General features: G+C 42.8%; 2 protein-coding genes and 1 long non-coding RNA gene across 17 annotated transcripts; 1 reads left to right on the top strand and 2 right to left on the bottom strand.

Moving 5' to 3' along the window:
* Positions 1-185: 185 nt before the first annotated feature.
* Positions 186-14080, bottom strand: LOC104450010 (uncharacterized protein At5g02240). 5 transcript variants are annotated; one of them, XM_010064389.3, is made up of 9 exons: positions 2898-3101; positions 2556-2642; positions 2221-2306; positions 1788-1883; positions 1576-1653; positions 1315-1377; positions 1059-1232; positions 613-708; positions 186-429 (listed from the first exon to the last, which is right to left on the bottom strand). In XM_010064389.3, the coding sequence occupies exons 1-9, from the start codon at positions 3061-3063 to the stop codon at positions 358-360; spliced, it is 918 nt and encodes a 305-aa protein (XP_010062691.2). In that variant the 5' UTR covers positions 3064-3101; the 3' UTR covers positions 186-357. The 5 variants fall into 5 exon arrangements, with proteins under 5 accessions (XP_010062691.2, XP_010062694.2, XP_039170127.1 ...); XM_010064392.3 differs by having other exon boundaries at positions 1333-1377; XM_039314193.1 differs by having other exon boundaries at positions 2221-2303.
* LOC104450009 lies at positions 4359-7060 on the top strand. 10 transcript variants are annotated; one of them, XR_005551715.1, is made up of 4 exons: positions 4359-4751; positions 4890-5996; positions 6070-6286; positions 6361-7060. It is a non-coding gene; the product is annotated as an uncharacterized LOC104450009 (long non-coding RNA). The 10 variants fall into 10 exon arrangements; XR_005551717.1 differs by having other exon boundaries at positions 4359-4769; XR_005551721.1 differs by having other exon boundaries at positions 4359-5682; positions 5844-5996.
* A 967-nt stretch (positions 14081-15047) lies between the features above and the next one.
* LOC104450008 (GBF-interacting protein 1-like) lies at positions 15048-22830 on the bottom strand. 2 transcript variants are annotated; one of them, XM_010064387.3, is made up of 10 exons: positions 22406-22830; positions 21147-21190; positions 20366-20531; positions 20004-20136; positions 19213-19805; positions 17853-18180; positions 17239-17503; positions 17019-17111; positions 16215-16676; positions 15048-15723 (listed from the first exon to the last, which is right to left on the bottom strand). In XM_010064387.3, exons 1-10 carry the CDS (start codon positions 22578-22580, stop codon positions 15382-15384), a joined length of 2601 nt encoding a protein of 866 aa, XP_010062689.2. In that variant the 5' UTR covers positions 22581-22830; the 3' UTR covers positions 15048-15381. The 2 variants fall into 2 exon arrangements, with proteins under 2 accessions (XP_010062689.2, XP_010062690.2); XM_010064388.3 differs by having other exon boundaries at positions 20375-20531; positions 22406-22816.

The raw sequence follows: 22830 nt of genomic DNA, 5'->3' as shown, positions 1-22830 counted from the left end.
ATGGTTGACCGGTTTTCATTTTAAGATCGTAGCCTAAGCACATTTCCTTTCTAGTGCAACACGCTAACGAAGGTCAAAGGTTCAAATTTCAAGCACTTCCTTTTAGCACCGTGCTATATGTTCCGTCGCGTTCCTCACGTGAACATCGCCCGATCAATTTCCGGACGGCTTAAGTCCTCCGAGAATCGATTCTCTAACAGATCCCATGATAAGAAATAGCAGAAGAGAATGATTTACAGTGTCAGATCTCCCAAGACCAAAGCTACTACTTCCTGAAACACTATATGTCTTGGATTTGCTGAGAATAACCAATAGAAAGAATTATGGCAGGAGGAGGAGAATTGATCATCAGAGCTGCTAATCAGCCTTCTCCATCAATTTGACCAAGCACTGCTTCCAATCTGATACCTTCTCTTCTCCATTAACAACCTGTGACCAAGGCAAAACCATAGAGAACTCAGATGAGGCAACAGAAACACTTACAGTTTATCGAATATACATTTTAGAACATTCTAAACCGATTCAGCTAAAAGGTAGATGCCGATGTTCATGGAGAGCATAGCCATTTATAGAAACCTCCGCGATGTAAAAGAGGTAAAAGGTGATCGCTACCTCGAATGCAAACCCTCCTTGAGGGACTGCGCTGAGCGCTTCCACACAAATCATGGCAGCATCTTCCTTGCTGAGACTTCCCTTTGCCGAACAACCCTGTAAATGAAGTGTATAAAATAAGTTGCGAGTAAAGAACAATTTACAGACTTTTCTTAGTACCACCTTTGTCCAACCATTTCAAACAAGAAAATACTTGCAAATTACTACTTATGCAAGCCTCCCGATGATTATTTTTCTTTCCAGCAAATCCAGTCAGTTGAGATGGATACTTTGAATTTAGAAATTATCAATCCCTATGATCACAGGCCATCAGCTGAAACAGGCAATCTGTTCCCCAAATCGAGAATACTCACCACATGGACTTGGCTTAAACAATACCAATTTCATCCATCTTTATTAACAAAGAATTGAGTATCAAAAACACCAGAGTAAGACTATAGCGGCACCTCATCAAAACAAAAGCCTCGTTCTCCACCCGGAGTGTCTTGCAACGCGCCAGCCCTGATAAGAGTGTAAGGCAGTCCTGAAGCCCTCAGCTTTGATTCATCTTGCTCAGCCAATTTTTTTGGAGAGCCTCTCATCACAGCTTGAATGCCGCTCGAACCTTCATAAACGGACAGCTGCAGCCTCATCAAACAACAACATTTGACACACATATATCACCCGCAATATGTCTGTTTACAGTTTTCAAGAGAGATATACCTGAGATAAGAGTATTACATGTTTGACTCCCTTCAAGCTCCCAACATTATATAAGAAACCTTCCTGTAAAAGGAGAAACAAAAGGGTACTGACACATAGAGATGCGACTAACTGAAAGCGAAAAATGAAGTGTAGAGCAGGTAATTTTATTCCGAGTTATTTAACAATTTATGCATAGTATTTCTATATTCATGCAGGAAAGACAATATAAGGTGAGGGGGCAATGATAAGGACAGAATGAAAGAAAGCGCATCAACATACAGTTGGACATATGATGGCCCGAACTCCTCTGAGAGCTCTATTGAGGAATTGCTTGCTATTCACGTCTCCAGCCACTGACTTTGCAAGGAAAACCAAAACTACTTAATCGGATATACTGCCCCCAAAACATATTAACATAGATTAAAAGGAACGCTGGAAGCAGCGATGAGCAACAGCAGAAAAAAGATGTGAGTATGCACATCTTTGCTTACCTCAACATAGTCTCCAAAGGCCTCATTGGCCATCCGCTTGTCTTTGACCAATGCTTTGACTCGAGTTCTTTTAATGATTAGCGAAAGAATAATCATCTACATAAGCTAGAAATCATAGGAATCAGATCCTACAAGACAGCTAACTCAAACATTTCGGAAGAAAGAACATACTTTTGAGTGAAAGAAATTGAGTAAATGAGACATTGACGGAGAGTTAATGAACGCTGGAAAAGAATGCCATAAGAGCAAAGAAAACATTTCACAAATTTAAATGCAGGAATATTCCACGGGCTCTACTTAGAGAAATTACTTTCGGACAGAAAAGACACCCAGAAGTTGCTGTAGTGCATATGTGCAAAAAGAACAGAAATAGCGAGTACTTCTCCTTTCTATACTGCCTGTGATGGCTACTGACATTAAGTTTGAAACGAACCTGACCCATTTCACTATCTCCGTCTGTGACTAAAACAGCATCCCTCACTACTTCTTCTTCTTCTTCTTCTTCTTCTTCTTCTTCTTCTGAGTTCAAAACGGAAGGTAAATGAATCAGCAAATTTGCAGCACCAACATGATTAGAGCAAAGCAAAAGCCTCACTGCAATCCAAACACAATCAATTCTATGACACAATCTCCCAATTTAGTTATTTTGACTTATTCTGCACGCTTCTAACAACTATCTATGCTTGCTTGCGCGTGTTCATTATCCCGAGCAGAGCACATATTTTAATGATTAAAAAGAACGAAAACTGAAAGAAACAAAAACAGAACCTTCGTTCTCATCCTCTTCATCCGCACCAGCCCCATCCTTGGGAAGAAGATCGGGTGCTCCATACCATTTCCTCAACTTAGGCCCTCCTGAATTACCGTCAGAACAAGCAATGCATCAGATGTTGAGCTTCTAATCTTAGTTCTCAAGCACATTGCAGAGAATCTAATCTAAATGGATTCAGTTGCAAACGAAACATCTCGTGACTCCATCTTTCAGACGCGCACAGATTGATTCTAAGAATGAATCCGATAAGAGAATATAGGCAAGAACGCATTTAAACACAGAGATCGAAGCCAAAATAAAGAATGCAAGCGAGAGAGAGAGAGAGAGAGCAGTACTACCCTCGATGTAATCAAGAATCTGATCGAAAAAGCCGATTTTCTTCTTGGCATAGCAACCGACGAAGGCACGCTTGTGGGTGTTGACGAAAACGGACGAGGAATAGTTGAATTGTCTGATTAACGAGCCCCGGAAAGAGAGTGTCGAAAGGAGAAGAGCAGTCGCCATGGATAAAGCTCTCTCTTTTCTCTCATCCAACCGTTTTTATTCCCGCGGAAAAAGAAGGAAAAAGAAACGGTCAACGACGACTCTATTCCAAATGCCCTCAGGTTGGAATTTATGATTACTATATGCTAAATCACAAGATCAACATTGAACTTTGGTCTAACTTGCAATATCATCCTTTTTTAACCTATTTAGTGTGATTTCCAAATTTTAGCTCAACGAACAATGTCGTTTATGAACTTTTAATTTGTTCAATTCCCAAATTTTTTATATATGTTTAATTTGATTATTAAATTATATAAAAATATTTAATGTTATCAAAATTCATTAATTCAAGTTCATGATGTTTGCTAATTTAGCTTCAATCTGATGAGTTAGAAAAGTGAACAAAAAAGAATTGAAATGTGGATCGTTCACTTAAAATATTCAACTCAAATTAAAATATAATAATCATTTTAATTTGTTTAATTGGTTCAATTCGGAGAAATGATCAGCCACAGAACTACACCTGGTGCATTGTTGTGGACGTGTTCACTGCTGTAGAGTTTTTCTAGATACATATTATATTCAGCTTGTTCCAATACTAAAAAGATTAAAGATTAAAAAAGAAAATACCGGAGAAAAACATTACCCGTTTTTCTTTATCTTCCTTTTTTTTTTCTTCGGTAGAACCATATTCCTTTATTTGAACCATTTAGAAAAATCAAAAAACGCAAAACACTTTCGTGACAAAAACAACCTTACTTACATTAGAAAAACAAAAAAACTCTTTTGAAAAGCGAAAATTATTCTTTGGAATCCACTTCTACCATCAACATCACTACCAACAAACACAATGCCTAGTCAAATAATGTAGCCCGTGGCAATCAAAACGCGATACACAAATAGTCCTACATTACACAAAACTAGATCCTAGTCTGTGATGGAACCTCCCAAGTCCATCTTTTCAAGATTTTCTAATATCAAATTTTGAATGAAGAAGAAGATAATCTTATTGGTTATTTTGTTGAAATAAATTTTTCATTAAAGTACTTTCTAATTGGAAAAAGAAAATATTGAAATCAAGAACCTTCCACCCTTAAAAAGAACAACTTTGGAAAGTATCAGACAAGCAAGTGAGTCAAATGTAAATTTCAACTGCAATATCACATTCAAATCATTTGTGAGAAATTGCATAGGTGAGATCAGTTTTATGATTAAAAAAGCAAATTAGTACTTACAGGACAGACTGAGTATGAAGAATGGCCATAAATATTTTTCTCAAGAAAATATTGTACCATGGGAAAGGACAAGGGACAAATGAAACGCCAATCTCTCTCCCTCGTTCCAGTATATTCCACGCACGGCAGCGGAAGAGAGGGAGGGACTTCGAATTCCCCATTTTCTGCCTCTGCGGTCAACGTCAAATTGCCTTCCCCTCTCTCATGAGCATGAGCCTCTGAGCATGATCCATTTCAAGATCAAGAGAAGCGGAATAATCTTGGCTTTTCTTGCTTTCATCTTCTTGCCGTCTGTTCGAATTTTGATGATCAGGTGTTTTCGTTGGCTGCTTTCTTGTTCCCACTGTTCTTCTGCTTGTCGATGATGGGGTTATTCAGCCGAATCACGTTTTTTTTTTTGGCTTTTTTTCCTTTACCGAAAGAATGAATCATCCTTCCTAGGAGGACCCAGATCACGATTTTCTTCTCTGAGTGAGTGATCTACTTGAGGTAGTTTGTGTTTCTCTAACTAAAGAAGCTCCTTTTAAAACTCTTTTATCAAAAAGGAGGACAACATCAAGCATTGGTCATTTTGATTCTCACCCTTCCCTTTTTCTTTGTGGGGATCAGGGATGTTCAACAGTGCTTAAAGAGAGAGAGGCTTGGGAGTTTGTTAAGGCTCTTGGAACTGTTCTTCCCTCCAAGTTCTTGGAGTTTAGGAAGCTCCCACATTTGACTGATGTTTCATCTCAGCTTTCATCCCATTTCTTGTTCTTCTTGGACCCCGTTTCTAGAGTGGTTCATGAAGGCGAATCTTCCTGTTGTCAAGTTGTTCCTTGTTTGTTTTCTGCTTTCCCTTTCTGCACACTTTCATATGCGATGCTTTGACCTGTTGATATTTTCTTGTTCGGAGCTTTTCTGCGTAACCTTGAGTTCCACCCCTCAGCAACCCGCGAGACGGAGGTTTGGCGAGCCAATCACCACGAGCTCATCAAGACGCCAGCACTGCGGGATGTTTCTCTACGCAAGATATGCCGTAACTCAGCACGAGCCATTTCAAGGATCGGTCACGAACCTCGCGCTCATAACCTTCAATCCTCACTTCCCTTTGTGACTCAGCCGTATGAATATTATCGTCCTAATCCGGAATACACAATGGGATCATCAGTTGCGTCAAGCCAAAGGGTGCTAGAAAGTGAAAAATCAACGAGCTCTCATGGCATATGTAGATTTGACAGAGCAAGTGCCCGAAAATTCTGGTTCTTATTGCCATGACTACTCAAAGAAGTCTTTGCAAAGTTCTGGGATGCTGAAAGTTCATGCATTTTCACACGAATTTCTGGCTGTGAACATCAACAAGCTTCTCTGTATTCCGTGCGGAATGCTCCGTGCGTCAACAATGATTAGCAGCTAAAACTTCAAGGTGAGTACTTTCAAAACGCTAGAACTAGAAATATACCTTTGGCGTTTGATTGCAGAATAGTCAACTTCGGGGATAGCGACAGTCTCTTCGTCGCCTGTTGTTGCTACCGTTTCTCCTGCCTGTAGGCAACAAAACTTAATCAGAGTTTTCGATGGGCGTAGCCATTTGACTTTGCGGTTGGATCTCGATCCTTGAGCCAGTTTATATGATTCTGCACTTCAAAAGTTACAGGGGCAAAGAGAGTGGAATGACCCCATATCGTGCAGGAACCTTCAGAATCATGGCTGGCACGTAGCTACAAATAGCTTACAGAGGTAATCCAATTACTGACTGCCATAAAACATTAGACATGAACAGGCCATAACTGAACTTGTCTCTGCTTTTCAGACCAAAAGAAAGAAATTGTCTCTGCTTTGTCAGGAAGCGCTGACCCTAATTTCCTAGAACAAAAGTGAATGCAGCAAACGTTTGACCTATTTTCTTGGCTACTTGGAACCTCGTTGCACGACAGCATACAAACGGACAAGTGTACAGGCACGCACATGCACACTCCAACACAGCGATGGCCGGTGCACACAGACGCTGCTGAAGTCGTGAGCTATAGGTACGGCAGTTAAATTCTCCTATGCTAAATTCTCCTATGCTGTCCCTAATCCAGTATAGGACACACTGTTTCAGAGTAGAAGCCAAAACATTCCTGTTGTCTTACCTAGCACCCTGTGAAACTTCCCAGAGTGCCACGCCTGTGCTCATGCTGAACGCCCCCAGGTAGCATATCATATGAGCTCCTGGAATTTGCAACGGTGACATTATAGTAAGGAAATACCTGATTCATTGCAACAAATTTCCATATCGTTAGAAGGTCACCCCTCTCTTTGCGTGACATTGCAAGCTCGGGGAAGCTAATGTCGTGGCAGTGGCAGGTTCGGACTGCAACACAACCCACGTCTGCTGGCAACAACAACCAAGCAACGGCTCATACAAGAGGTATCAAAGTGCTCGATTTGTTTGGCACGGCATCCTATTGAATACATGGCAATGTTCACTGAAAGTATATCTATGCTCATGACGATAATAACTAGCATTTGAAAGAAGTTTCCACGAGTGCTTGTATCGACAACAGTACATTCTCTTCTGGCAGAAGTCACATGAGACTCCTTGAACGAAAACTCTCCCTCAATTTCCATATCGTATAGATGAACATGCAGGACTGAATGTTCAGGCATCAATGTTCTACGCATTTGGTACTCTTGTATCTGCTTACTTCCGTAGTTTTGCCTTCAATTTCCATCTGGCCCAGTTAGGCAATTATGCATCAAATATTGTACATCCGACTATTATCCAATTCGGGCATCAACCCACCAGGATAGTGATTTTATGTAGCTGAGTAAGTTCTGGTAGCAACAAGAACGAAGGCAAGCTGTCCCTGTCACAAAAATCCTCAGTGAACTTCAGGAAGCAGTCTTTTGAGAAAGGCAATTCCACATCGCCTGTGCCCAAGCAAATCGACATTATACCAAACAACATCGATACAACTCATTATGAGAGTTTCATTCGACTTACAACTAAATAACAAGCTTTAGCACCCTTCTAAACAGCAGCCTCAGCATGAATGCGGGCACAGCAAGATTACGGTCCTTGTCGAGAGTGACTGATAAATGGCAAAGTTCAATCTTGAACTGCCCAAATTCAGTCGCTAGTGAAATTGGAGAACATAACACGAGATTACCTAGGTCTTTCTAGATTTATTTCACATGGAGTCATCAACAGAAAGTTTTCAGATTTTTAGTTGAATAGAACCTTCGTTAGACAGGGTAATCGTGGATAAATCTTGGTTCTTTCTTTGTTTTTTGACGATATTCATGAGATCATTGAATTGTTTGTAACTTGATGTAGTCGGTCTTAATACGAAGGAGAGAGCAAAACTTAAACTTTAAGCCGCCAAACTCTAAAGGACCAATCAAAATGTTCTCGGAACAAACAGAAGAGTACATTTCGATTTCTTTCATCGGTTACAATATATTAGAAATAGCGTCAACTTTTAGAGTAAAAATAATCAGCTGAAGTCTTTACCTTCAATTTAGCTAGTATCATGGTCTTGCCTTCTCGCATTACCCGTCTCGCTGTCTCAGTTCTCATCATGCTGCTAAACTTCATTCGATGTCAGGTTCATCGTGTTCGATGCAAATTGCAATCGAGCAAAGCTTGTGAAGCAAAGTAAAACATATATGCATGTTGGTTTGCATATTCAACACTCACAACATAATAACATAGCAGAAACAAATACACAAACTTAATCAAAACGCAGAGAAACAACGTGTCTTTTTTCTTGTGTTTCTCCCCTTTAAATTTGTTAAGGAAAGTGCTGTGCGCCTAAATTTTGCTATTCCTTGGTAAGGTTTAGCACATGAAGACAGAAGTTGGGATCTCATTGATATTTCCAGGAGATACGCCTTTGTAATCTCCATCAACTATCAAACACCCCCACTCTCAGTCATTGAAAATTTCCCCAATCTAGTTCACACCCCCACAATCAACTTATCACCACCAAGCCAACAGACCACGTCCATGTATTACTTTGGCATTGCACTTTTCATAACCATTGCAATCGCAATGGCCTCCTACATCGCCAGGGTCATAGGGCTGCTCGCCTACAGGTTCTGTTTCTGCAGAACCCAGAAATCCGTCACGCACTCGGTGTCTACGGTGAAATACGAAAGCGAGGCCGATGGTCGGGCCAAGTGTGTTGTGTGCTTGACAAACTTTGAGGAAGGCGAGAGCGTCAAGCAGCTCCAGCAGTGCAAGCACTTCTTCCACTCCTCTTGCATCGATAAGTGGTTTTACTCACACTCCTCTCGCACTCGGGAAAAGTACCAAAAAAATCTTAAATCTATTATATTGATACAAATTCAGTCCTAAAATTTTCGATTTGACCAATTCAATCCTAAACATTTTAATATTAATACAAATTCAATCAATCCGGCCAAATTTGGCTAGCCGGTGCTGACATGGACGTCGGCCAGTGGCCGGACACTAACGTGGCAATATTTATGATTTTTTTTCAATTTTTATTTTCTTTTTTTCCTTTTCTTTTATCCCTCCTTCCTCCTTAGACCATCCTTGCAGCGGTTGGCGAGACTCGCCAGCCACTGGGTGAGGGTAGCGAATCCCTCGCTGGCACCAGCAAGGGTCATGGGCCTCGCCCAGCCTCGCCCAAGGCCGCAAGTGAGGCAGCTTCGCCCCAATTTGGGCGAGACCAGCCTCACCCACAGCCGGCATGGCCCTCACTAGGCCTTGCCGCTGGTAATGCGGCCATCGCCAGTCGGCCATCACCAACACGCCAGCCTAGCGATGGCCACCTTTGCCCGCAACAAGGCCAAGGCGATGCTGGCTCTCTCAGATCTAGGCGAAGCCGCTTCGCCCGTAGTCCTGAGCGAGGCCAAGCAAGGGCCGCGACCCTCACCGACAGTTGGCGAGGGCTCAGCGGCCTTCACCCAATGATCGGCAAGCCTCCGACCTAGAAGCCCTCGCCTCTGCCCTAGCAATGGTCGCCATGGCCTCACCTAGATCCATGCAAAGCCGCCTCACCGACGGCCCTGGGAGAGGCTGGGCGAGGGTCACGACCCTCACTGGCCATTGTCAGAACAATCCAAGGAGGAAGAAGGGAGAAAAGAAAAAGGAAAAAATTAATAAAAATATTTAAAAATTATCACATCAGCGTTTGGCCACCGATATAAAAAGGTTTATAACTGAAATTGGCCAGATGGATTGAATTGATACTAATATAAAAAGGTTTATGACTGAATTGGTCCAATTGAAAAGTTTAAAATTGAATTGGTACAAATACAATAGGTTTATGACTTTTTTGGTACTTTTCCCCTCGCATTCTGACTACCCGATCTACTGAACTTCGGTCTGTTAATTAGAAATTTGTTCTTCATGGTGAGTCGTTGGTCATAGGATAGAAACCCCCAGGGACCTATGCGGTACCAAGTATCGGAGTCCCCGCTTTTAGTATGATCCTATCATTGTGGTCTTTTTACATCGTTTTGCTTTTGATAAAATGTAAACTAACGACTTTGATCCACTTAATTATGGTTCATTATCCCATCAAACAAAGGGATGCTTTATTCATAAAAATATCCAATTTTAGGTAAATTTCGTTCTTTGAGAGCGCCCGAGCGAGAAGTTTTACTTGAAACATCCATCCACAAGCCGATAACAAACATATTTAGGATTCGCTCACACACCTTTCTCTTTTCCTTTTCAGGATCTTCCTTTAGAATACAACCCGTGGAAAGTTACTGTGAAAAACTATTTCCATAGATCATGCGAATCTATAGGGCACCGTATCTTCTCGAATTCGACGAGTCACTTCCTATTTTGAACATGGCCTTTGGGGCTACATACCATCCGATTACTGTGAACTGTGGTTCCTCTCTTTAGATCTGCATAAACGGTTGACAATTATCTAAAAATTTTCAAGATAGGATAGAAAAGGCTGCAAATCTTCAAGTCTTGGCAAAATTCTTCTCGGGATCACCAAAAATTCTCTCTCTCTCTCTCTCTCTCTCTCTGTGTTTTCCCATTTGAGACTGTCTGGCCTCTGCTTTCGCGGGAGAATCATTTTGATGGGAGTGAATGTGATGGTGGGCACTGTGGATGACAGAGCACGAACACCCCTAACATGTCAAGTCTACGAATGAAACCACTTGCTGACTAGAGACCTCTCATCACCGAGAGTGGTCCAATGGGGTGTAAGATAGCATACTAGGTAGATGGGTAGGGATGGACATGATCTGTATGCATGGTTGGTGAGTGACAATCGCAGGACCAACCACATTGCCCTAAAGCTTATCCCATTATATAGCTTAGGGTCGGCGAGGTTAACGCCTTATCTTGACAGCAAGATGAATAGTTCGGTCAAGGATCGAAAAGCTCAAGCAGCAGTAGCTGAATCACGTACCCTTGAAATGGAGTTGACGTACAGAAATAATCACGCCATCACGTCGCTTAGGCGATGCCGCTAATCATTTCTGAAAATAATTAAAAAGTCATTCAACTCTCAGTTATGATTGAGGAAGGGATCCGGGGTGGATGGGAGGACGACCCCCACAAGAAATCATTGCCTGTTAGAGGACCTCGTGGCGAGAAGCCTTCGTTTGGTGGGACGGGCCCGGTGACCACGATACTCGAGCACACTGAGAGCAAAGAGAAAAGAAGAAAAAAAGAAAAAAAAATATTTGCTTCTACTTGGTTGCTGAACGAATGCACGCATATGATTATATTAGGAGGCGAGAGACGTTTGACGACAATTTGTTGTTTATGGAAAAGGTTCCCATCAAGAAACGAACCGACCATTTGACAGTGGAATTAAGAATGATCTGAATTGGGAAAACAAAGGCATGTGATGGCTTGGGTTGATAATGAGCACGACCCCAGTGAAGATCAGAGATTTTTTTCACGTCAGGTTTCGAACGCAGTTGACAGGGGAAATGAAGAGCTCCGTTAGATTACGAACGTACAGTGAAGGCAGCCTCTCAGGATTGATGCCCCTCACGCCCGTTTCCACATGGGAAGGAGGAAGCGCTCAAAAGGATCAAAGATCTCGCTATCCATGTCCGCGATTCGTCGGACAAGGCGATAATTCATCTTCCTCTTTGTCTCTTCTCAGGTCTCGGTCCACTTAAAAATTTGTATTTTTGCTTTTTTGTCAGCTCCCCTTTGGATCACCAGTTTCAAAAGGAGGAATTATGAAGACAACAGATTTGCCTCGTTGGTCGGGAAAACTTTAGGACAAATGGCCCCGGCCAGGAACGCACACCGAAGATTAATGATGCTCGAGAATACACACGGTCCGGAAGGCTTGCATTAATCATTCTTATGTACCCGAAAGTCAAATCACAACTGGAGGAGGGAAAAGGAGGGGAGATCCATGTTGAACTTTCCTTGGAAAGAAACCCGCAATGGGCAGTGTATTTCGATGCTTAAACATTCTTTTTCCTGAGAAAGAACTCGCATGTGATGAAATTTCGTCACATGCGAGGAAGAGGAGAAAGGATGAGAGAAAGCTTAAATGACTATTTTCTCCGATCATGAACGATCGGCAATGGGAGGCACGAAACTTGCATTTGGCATCATCTAATCCTCTTCGTTATATCGGAACTCTTATTATATGATCGAGTCATCATGTTCGCATTCCCATTTAGTAGCAATTGAAGTCAGTGACTTAAACCAGATAAATCTTATGAGTTTTATGTGGAGCCTATATATCATACAGTTTAAACCGTTCGATTTACGACGAACTAGGTTTAAAGAAGAATTTACCCTTATTAGAATGTACGTACAAATCTTTAGATAAATATCAAAATCAATATGCACGTGGTACGGATAGCCTCGGCATTCACATCCAATTTTAGAAAGTGCTCTAAAATATAAAATCCTTTTTAATTACGTACATTTCTCATTTGCACGTTTTCCTTAATCGATAAGAGCTTGCTATTGTTGATTGCTAGTAGAAAAAAAAAAAAAAAACATTTTTACTGATTATAGAAATGCATAAAAACCTCAAAAGTAAAATTCGCGAATCATTTGACGCGGTCGATCTAAGTTCAGACCGGGCTGGCGAATCGAAGATTCTAATCCATCCCAACGAAAGAAAATAGAGATCACTTAGATTCACCTACTTACCCTGAACCATCATTAATTCCTAAAATGCCCCCCGCGGAACCCGGATTTATCAGCGATGTCCAATGTCCGTGAGGTTGTCCAGCTCGAAGAGATCAGAACTCGAATAGCCGTCGTCTTCCTCCGCACTTCGATCTCTCGCGACGGAACCGCCGCTCTCGTTCGGATCGTTCCTCTTCAACCTCGCCGTCTCTCGGACGGCCTCCGCGACGCCGACGCCAAAAGCTCTAGTCGGAGCGGCGGCGGCGGCGGCCTCGTCTTCTTCCGGTAAGTTGAACCTCACCGACCTGACCTTCGCGAAGCTGCTCACTGACCTGTCGCCAAACGAAGATACATAGTCGCTCGGGCCGGAGCGCGAACGAGAGAGCGGAGGACAAGCCGGCTCACGACCGCGTTCGGAATTCGACTTCCTCCCGAAGATGCCGTCGTCTAGACGTCCTCCTCCGGCGCTCGAAATCTTCGCGTTCTTCAGTGCATCGCTGGATGTCAGTTTGCTCTGCGAAAACGAGATTGCGTCCCTGTATATACCTTCGTCAATGGAGGCCGATATCTTCTGGTTCTTGTTCTCGTAGCCATATATTGATCTCGTCCCTAAAACTACGCCGTAGCCGGATTTCCACTTTTCCTCCGGAGCGCCGTCGTCGTACACACCGCCATCGCCGGAGGTCGAAAGGTCCGCGTTCTCGTGGCGCTGCTTCAATGAGCTCGAAATCTTCGACTTCTTAGAATTCTTTGAGGCGAGGAGGGAATTCAGAAAGCTCGAGAGCCGATTACCCGGCGAGATCGGCTGCTTAACCTTCTTCAGATCGTCGTAGATTCTGAGCGCCTTCGCCTTCGTCTTCACCAGAGAGAATCTCGCGTCCGACGAGGACGACGGAGGATGTTTCGGGGGAGAAGTGTCCGACCGTACGGAGAGGCGCGTGCGAATGGGCTTCGGCCATGGCGCGTCGCAACAGAGAGACCGCGCCTTCGCGCCACCTCGAGTCGAAGTCGAGTCCGACTCGGACGACGAGAATCTGCCCCCAGAGCTCGAATTCGAAGAGCTGGAGCTGGAGCTCAGGACGAACGCCGAGCGGTTAGCAGGACCGCTCCGCGAGCGCGCGTCGGTGGCCGCGACGGAGTTCCTGCGGAGGACGACTCTTTCGTCGCACATTTTCTTTTCCATCCATCTCCCGAGCGTCCCGCGATTATTTCTTCGACGATGGGCCAAGTTCTCTCCCACTTCTTCTTCTTCTTCTTCTGCTTCTTCTGCTTCAGCGGCAGGGTGTTTCTTTGCGGGGGCGCGGAGGTCGCGGAAGAGCGCGGAGGGATGGGACGAACATGCGCGGGGATGCGGGTCGTCGATGGAGCGATAGATGGAGTCGAGAAGAGTGGAAGAGAAGGAAGGGTGGTGATCGGCTCCGTGTCTGTGTCTGCTGCGCGCGTGGTGCTCTCGAACGGATTGTTCGCGTGTCTGCATCTCTCCAAGAAGAAGAAGAAGAAGAAGAAGAAGAAGAAGGGGTGAAATGGGTTGGAGGACGAATCTGAATGAGCGCAGGGAAGGGAAGACAGAGAATGTTTCAGTAGGCTAAAGAGCTAAAGCAGCATTTGCAGCACAAAAAGGTCATCTCTCTCTCTCTCTCTCTCTCTCTCTCTCTGAGTGAAGGTGGAAAAGCAACATGGTTGACGAATGCATAGTGATTGGGTGGTGTTGGCACTCTCTCCTTGCGAACGAGAGAGAGAAAATATGTGAAAACGAGAGGGGTTCGAGTGATTTTTTTTTATTTTTTTTATTTGTAACGAGGGCTAAAGGGGGCGGCCTTGAGGAGCAAATATAGGTTGGGAAAAGGACATGAATCTACGGATGAAGAGACAGTATTTGACGTGTTTCCACCTAGTTTTATCGTGTGTGTGTGGGGTTCTTCTCTCAGTAGCAAAAGTAGATTTGTTTCCGATGTTTCTTTTATGCATGTGAAATTTGAGAACCGTCTCATCCAACGAAAAGATTAACGAGCGCTTCAAAATATTTCAAACACTCCACCGTTAGAAAATAAAGGTTTTTGAAGGAGGAAGGAGAGAAAATCCCCAGTGGATCGCCCCCCCTGATATCCGAAACCTTCGCTGCATCAGCAACTCCAGTCGAGCAGACAACTCTTTTAGAACTAGGAATCCCTGTGCCAAAAACACGAGGGATTATCTTCTGCTGACTCAACAGTCCCTCATCGCTCCTTTAACTTTGGAACATCGGCCTCGGAAAATTTCAGCATCCTGTCCTAAAATCTCGTGGAGAACCCAAAAAAGATAAGAAAAGAGAAAATGTCACTGCAGCTTTTCTACTCCTCCAGTCTCTCTCTGCCCCCGTTTCAACAGTCAACTAATGCGGCTTATAGGGATCTACATAACCTCGCCATAGGGCAATCAAAGACGGTGTCGAATTTTACCCTCTCTTTCGTTATTTTTCACTATTGGAGGGAAAAGAACTTTTGGCACCGTCGACGTGTCGGCCACGCTCGCACCGAGCCTGAATGAATGCAAAGTCAACAATACGGATTCCCTATCTATCCTGTCGTGGGTGCCTACAAGAGAACCAGAGGAAGTAGATTCAAATTTATTAGCACATTTGCCTTTTCACCTGGATTTTCCTCAAATTCCTCAGGATCATTCAATTTGAACTGCACAATCTCAAACAGAGATAAGGCTTCTATTAACAGAACCCTCCAATGTAAAGTTGTCGAATTCTTCGACCGATATTCAGACCAACGTATCTATTGTCAAGCAATAAAGTGGTAAGCGAAGATTGCAGCTCTTCAATTTACAAGCCCTCTGGATCCTCAAAGGTTCACCATCTACTATCCTCATCTCTAGTAATTATACTCTGAAGCAAAGATCAATGGAGAAATTAGACTTGATTAAACATGAGATCGATTGATCGAAAATTGATTACAGATGTTATTCGTTCGATAAAAATACTCGAAACTTTGCAAAGGCCACTTTCCATTGGTCGCAAGCAGAGGGTCAGATTAACATTTCCTTTCAGAAGTTCGTCGTCCAGTTAAGATGCCCCAATTGTGGTTGCTGATAAGCGCCAACTTGAGCCACAGGAGCAGGTGCAGCCACCCCCACTCCCAGGCTCGCCCCCATAGATGGGTTCAAATGGTGTTGATTCGCAATTGCGGCGGCTTGTGGTGATGGGTGGTACAAGCCCGAGAATTGCATATGGGAAGACTGTGCGGCAGCTGCATTGAAGGAAGCATGCCCAGTGTGGGACGGCAAATAAGCACCATGAGGTGTTTGCCCCGTCATATTGTAGTAGGGGGTGGATTGCATTCCTGGAATTTCTCTAGGGTTCTGCATCCACATTTCAGATGTCTCGGCCTATGATGTATAAAAGATTACAAGACAAGTCAGTGACAGTGACAGAGTTGCTACAATCAAAAGGAGTATCATGACTATCAGTAAACTGGGGAACAAAAAGTTCCAGCGAGCCGCCCCACCGTTGAATCTGCCCAAGTTGTTGATTTCATAAAAGAAGGCCAGGTTTGCAATTAGAAATCCAAATCAAGATTTTCATCCTCAACAACATTGGCCAATTCTAACCAATGACTAGCAAAATTTACTAAGTACAGGATTTTACTATTTCTAAAGAGTTCCAGAATCAGAGTTCAGTAAAATCCGAGAAGACCGAGATCAACATAAAAATCATAGCACAAACTTACTTCTGTCAACAAAATGATTGGAAGTCAAGTTCAGTGACTTTTTAGCTACTGGCATTTTTCTATCCATCTACTGTCACCATTGACATGACTGAACCCCATAAAATTATAAGCTACCATGCAGTAGACACCAGGAAGGTCATGAAAGTTTACCTGTGGAGTTGGTACATACAGATTGTTATCCTTATATTTCATTCGAGATGATTCGTCAAGCCCAGTTGCACTCCCTACAACTCCAGGAGGATTCACAGCATACCCTGCAGGACTGGCGAAATTGCCAAAACCCGTAGGACTGGCAGCTGGAACAGGCTTAAACTGTTGAACTCCATATTTGAGGCCACCTGTGTTAAGATGAGAAGCGCCTCCAGGCATCAACATGTAACTGTTGCCACTAGAGGGATGAGGATATGCAGGGTTACTAGAGTAGCCAGGCATGGCCATAGGGGGGACATAAACAGGTGAGAATATTTGTCGATATGGCATGAGGTTTGGAAAATGGGAAACATGAACTTGAGGGTACATTTGAGCCACTGGTGGTGGTTGCTGGTGCTGTTGCTGTCCTCCCATGGCTATAGTTGACACCGGCATGCTGTTAGCCGCGTGTGAACTTAAGGCCTATAAATACCAATACAAGTAACTCCAATCAGGATCCAGCAAACAAATCGAAAGAATCTATAGCTAAGAAAGATACAGAATGATGACATATTATTGTCAGCACAATATGAAAGTTTTGAAAACATGAATTTTATACATTTCAGTGCCCCTTACTGCTCGTAACATAATGCGCCTTCCCAATCCAAGAAAGAACAAAAATAAAAGGCAATCTAATGGGAAAAAACTTCATTACATATGCAGGAAACAATATTTGTGGCATCCAGAAGAAACTAGGTGTCCCAGCCAGTCTTTGGAAAAAGAAAGCACGCAAGTTAAACACAGAAACATGATAACCAGATTAACCTCTTGAGGAGATGGTAGGCCCTGTCCACGGACAGCTTCCTCCATAGTGGTTCTGAAGTATGACATGTCATACCCAGTCCGAGGATCATAAGCCTGCATAATGAAAAGCACCTTAATGCTAAGAAAAGAGAATACCAGTCAAAAGAAGCATCAGGCACTCCCACAAGAAATTTTAGACACATTAGACAAAGAAAAACTCAATTCATCAACCTGCACTCACCGAAAAGCTGGGAAGTTCAGGTGGATCTTGCTGCTGTTGTGACTCTGAAGGGACATTGACTCGGGTGTGATCTGTGACTAATCCAATGGCATGATAACTGTCTAAATCCTGAGCATCTGCTTCTTCTTTGTCAGTCAACTGATTGTCAGAAGTTGCAGGTGACGTTGGAGAATTTGATCTCGAATTTCTAACGCGCTCCTCAACCATGTCCACCTGTTTGCATTCAGAAGTACCACTAGAAGATGCCGGGGCCGATTCTGACAAACTGCCATCAAACAACAACTAATCAACGGACTAATCTAACCCTTTTTTTTTTGGTGGAATGAATGAATGAAACATGCTTAACTCAATTTTACAAAGCAAGTACTTTTCTCCAAGAAAGGGTCCACCAGGAGTACAATCTACCAAAAATTCGCAAACTCCAATTTTCTGACACAAGTCATGCACATGGACAATATAATTATTAAAACCAAACAGCCCAGAAGTACAACTGCTTTTAGAAATGATGGGTGTATAATTATTGCAAGTTCCAGAAATCCAAGTCTCGATTCTTCACCACCTCTCCCAGCCAAACACTTGAAGATAAAAGAGCCGCTAAACTAAATTTGACTGACCTGGCAGCTGACTCCCCATTTAATTCTTCTCTAGCACCACCCGAAGCATAATTCCTAGATGTATCAAAGTCAACACCAAAGCTGCCAAAAGTCAGTTGACAGCGTTCAGCATCTGGGACTCTTATATGCTGAGCAATGATTACATTCTGTGCCTCATGAATGTTAAGGCATGCAAACTTTTCTGGCATATTAGCTACTTGTGAATCAACTCTTTTATAATTCTTGTCAGTAGGAGCAGCAGATTTTGGTGGTGTTCCAATTATCCCTGGATTACTATTGCTTGGCCTCTGGCTGGACTTTGGTTTCCATTCTTTAATTGGCTGGGAAACTGCATAAACATCTCACATTAGTCACCTGCTGAAGCATAAATTGATATTCCAGCAGTTTTAACAAATAAAAGAAATAATAAGAAAACAAGGAGGTGCCACTCCCCATCCAAATCATTCAAAAGCAATGAACAGTTCACAAAATTAAGTTGGCAAAAGAATCTCTGCAAGTATGTTTCACAAAATATGCAATTTAATCATACATATCAAAAACAGTTACTTAATTTTAAATCAACCTCCTTGCTTCGTCATATGTTATAAATCTCAACATGACATGATACAGCAAAAGAAAGACATTTAATCCTGCAATGAAATCATAGTTTCCATTTATCTTAATTCTACTTGTGCAGTTCTGCATTTATTAGTAAACTTCCATGAGGGATGTATGAGGCAATACACGACGCAACATAGGGGTCTCAGCACAAGGCCTCCCTACTTCTTTATTGGTATATCACATCTAGTGGTTCCATCTTCCCCGTCTGTCCATCATAAATTCAAAGAAACTCACAGGCAAACCCATTATTTTGAGGGGATGAATCAGATGCATGGGTTAGTCTCAGATTCGCATAGATGATATGGAAAGTTGAAAAGAAGAGTTTAAATAAATTCTTTAAGAACAGTACGAGTGATGACTTTCCAGTATTGCACACCATGCATGACACAACATAACACGATCAAAGAATACCACTTGCTCCTCACACGAAATAGTGAATTCCAATAGTTTTGGTATAATTTTGTGTCAATCAACTCAGCATTAATCAACTTTCAAGGTCAACCAAGGTAATCTATGTGAGTAAAGCTCACATAGGATCTTCAATCAATAGTCAATACCGAACAAGTGATTAAGCAATCACACTTGCACTTCGTATACGTTTTTGGTCTTTTCTCACATAAACACGTGGGTTGCCCACTAGTAAATAACATGAGATTAAAACACTGCTGATGACTGGCCATTCACTGATTTACTTAAAAGATGACAAGACAATCATCCAAAGAAAAGGTTCCCAAAAATTTCAGCAAAAGAGACCATATACCTTTCTGATGGCCCACAGCTTGATGTGGCTTGCCACTGAACTGATTGCTAATGGATGATCGGATGCCTGATGTTGAGGTTGAAGCAGACTGACTCACAGCAGTCTGACCGAGCTGGTCAGTCTTAGAGACAGCAGTCAAAGACTGAAAGGATTCTGAAGGAGAATAGTCCCTTCTCAATGGAGAATTAGAGAAGGAAACACCTGGTTCTGATAAATGCTTGACAGAATCCTCAGAAGACTGTCGCCGCACACCTACAACCCCAACTTCACGCTTAATTGCCCCAACCACAGAAGATGACCTGGAATCAGGAGAGGGAACATGAACAGGGTCTGTTGAAGATGAATAAAGCCCCACCACAGAATTGCTTGATGCTAAACTTGTAGAATGAGACTGGGAATTGGTTGGTTTCGCGGCTTGTACCCGCGAAACTGCGCTCGACTCAGTAACTCTTTCTTGCTCTAATGTTTCCTTCCCCGAAGTACCACTTGAATTGACCGGTAAGGCTTGTCGACCTAGCGAGCCAGCAACTTTAAAAGCTGGAGAATGACTCTGCCCACCCAAAGGCTTATGAATAGATGAACTTCCCTTCAATCTGTGAAAAAGGCAACCAAAGACCATTAAAAATTGCCATGTTCAGTACAAAATTGTCCCAAGAATAAACATAGGAAAGATTATATTAAGTCATCGGTCAGGAAGATAAGGGATTTGTTCACAATATCATATGAAATGCAAAAATAGATAAGCAAAGCAACACAATGAGTAGACTAATAGAATGATTTAAAAAGCCTACCCTCTATCAGAAGTAGATGATATTGGGTCAGTGAAGGGTTGTAGATGTTCCTCCTGGGACGCAGCCCTCGTTTCTCCATCTGCACCGTGATTAACTCTGTTGTCCCGCACGACACGAAACTCTTTGCTTCTTGCTGCATCGAGTAAATTTGTCCATCAGCCAAACAATTACAAATAAACAGTTTTGAAGATGCCTCACGAGTTGATATCTGGAACTAAATAACCAAATCCATGTGTCAATATTCCACTATTATATTTCATATTAAAAGGTGAACAGACTCCACATTGTGATGGCTGGTCCAAGAGAATGTATTCAAGCATTGAAAGCATCAACAAAAATGGAGACAAAAAGTTTTCACATACTTCCGTTACCAGGTAAAGACTTCCTTGCCTGTCCAGAATTACTGGGCAAAGCGTTCCGGGTATAGCCTTTTCGAATGCCATGATCGACTTGTGGAGAGAACTTCCTAACCTGTCCAACATTTTCGAAATGCTTTCTTTGTTCGGTAGGACCTGTCTGTGCTGTACTCTGAGATCAAATGCACAACTTATCAATGCAAAGTCCAAAGGCACCAAAACTCACTAACAAGCAAAAGGAGGAAAACAAAAGGCAAAAACTATCTGGTTGACAATGGTCGCCAAAGAACATGGTGACCTCAAAATGTTTTATTTACAAGAAATCTGATATCTTAAAAAACGGACACAAATATGGACACTATGGAGGTATCTGTATGCTCACAAGGCTCCAACCATGCCATCCATTAAATCAACCATCTCACTGACATATAGAATTACAAAATGCTTATGCAACATGATTTCCTCCGATTGGACAAACTGCATAGATAGCATCGAGCATGACCACAATAGGATTAAAGTCTCAGATATGTTGCAAAAGGGAAAAAATCAGACAGATAAGAAATATCTCTCCAGTCTACTTAAGTTAACAGACAGGATACATTTTTTTGGTTCAGGTGTCCCCAACTTTTATCAAAACAATCCCCAGAAGATACACAGTAGATTTTATGTTCCTCTGCTGTTATATTCTTGGTGATTAACCTAATTATGACTCTGGAAAACTGCAATTTAAGGGAGACAATCCCATAACCAGAACAGCCACAAAAAGGAAAGACTTTATGACCATTACCTCCTTCTTCCTATCCTTTTTTCTCTTCACCTCATGAAATGGATCTGTAAAAAATAGAAAAAGACAAAATCCCTAGCATCAGCATTGCATGGTTGTTGCAGTCTAGACAATATGTTAAAAAAGCTATAAAAATCGCAAAATAAAAAATGAGAGGTACAAACATTGAAATAAAATTTGACCACACCTAATCAAACAGAGCAAAGTAATCAACAGAATAAAAAGTCAGTTGAAATATGCTACTTGAATCCCATTTTATAAATCAACAGTTTCTGACTTACACAGATATGTCTACAAGAACTTGATGCCAGTTAAAAGATATACTACTGGCATCCGATTATCTGATCAACGGTTTCTAACTAATCATGAGCATATCCATACTTATTCAATGCCATGAAACAACAATCACTCGCTGTCTGAGTACCAGTAGAGTAACACATTGAACTTGCTGCTGGAGACAGGAAATAAACAAACCCATGAACAGGCAAAACACTTGTGTGTCGTCGCTCATGACCAAAATCCCTAAGCTATTCCATAAATACCTCTTCCAGAATGCTTTCTATCTCTTAGGAAGCATCCCCCAATTTTAGATATGCAGTTGTTAACATCCATAAACATGGTTTTACATTTAAGATGTCAATGACCCTTTCAAGCCTTCTTTCGAGGCAAAGGAACTGCGTCTGCATAGTCCAAGCATCCCGTCTGCAGAATTTACGCGCATCAATGCTTGAGCGAATAGTTATTTGTTATACAAAGGGGATTTCCGCTGCTTAGTTTGCCAGATTCCCTCAGTAGCCTCTGCCATGCTTTGGATAAAATTGTGCAATAAAATCAATCGACACCAAAACAGAATAGCAAACTCCCCATATCTCCAGCCCATGGCATTACCCCAAACCAGTTTCAAATAAAGTTTGCAATCACAAGCAACTCATCTCGCACACTGAAAGCAAAGCAATCATTTCACCAGAAAAATAAAGCGTCGTTAACTGGTGAATACTAACAGGAAGTTGAACAGCCCCGGTACCAATTCGGAGATTAACAAGGTAAAATCTTATGAGCTAAGACTCGCGATCAAAACCACACCCGCCCCCCCCAAAAAAAAAAAAAAAAAAAGAAAAGAAAAAAAAAATCAAAGTCAATGGACCACACCATGAGTCAAACTCACAGTCGAGAACTCGAGCTCCGACCGCACGAAAGCACAAAAACAAGACTCGAACACGCTACGAAACCTAAAAGGACGGAGGCAATGCGCGGGGACGGACCTTGATTGAGCAATTTCTGGGCGGTCTCGTTAGGATCCATGTCGCTCTCCTTGAGGGCGGCGTAGATGTCGGCATCGGAGTAGTTCTTGACGACCTCCTTGATCGTCTGGATGGTGCTGCGGACGCGAGGCGGGAGTACCTGAGTGCCGCCCTCGGCTTTGGAAGCAGTGACCATCTCAGTCGCCCGGGGCGATGCTCGAAATCGAGAGCGGACGGAGAGGGAGTGGCGGCGGGCGGCGGGCGGCGGGCGGCGGGGCGGCGGTGGTCGGGGGTGGGGCTCGATGGCGGAGGAGGGAGGCGAAAACCCTAGGAGAGAGAGGAGGTGGAGAGAGGGCGCATTGAAAATGGGGGTTGTGGGGAACGGCTTTTTGGAAGGAGAGGAGGAAGGGCTTTGGCGAGCGAGGGCGAGGGTTTTTGAATACGGC

This window comes from Eucalyptus grandis, chromosome 6, assembly GCF_016545825.1.
Source record: "Eucalyptus grandis isolate ANBG69807.140 chromosome 6, ASM1654582v1, whole genome shotgun sequence".
In the NCBI taxonomy this organism is placed as follows: Eukaryota; Viridiplantae; Streptophyta; class Magnoliopsida; order Myrtales; family Myrtaceae; genus Eucalyptus; species Eucalyptus grandis.
The sequence above is the reverse complement of the archived record's forward strand: the minus strand, read 5'-3'. Positions and strand labels throughout refer to the sequence as shown.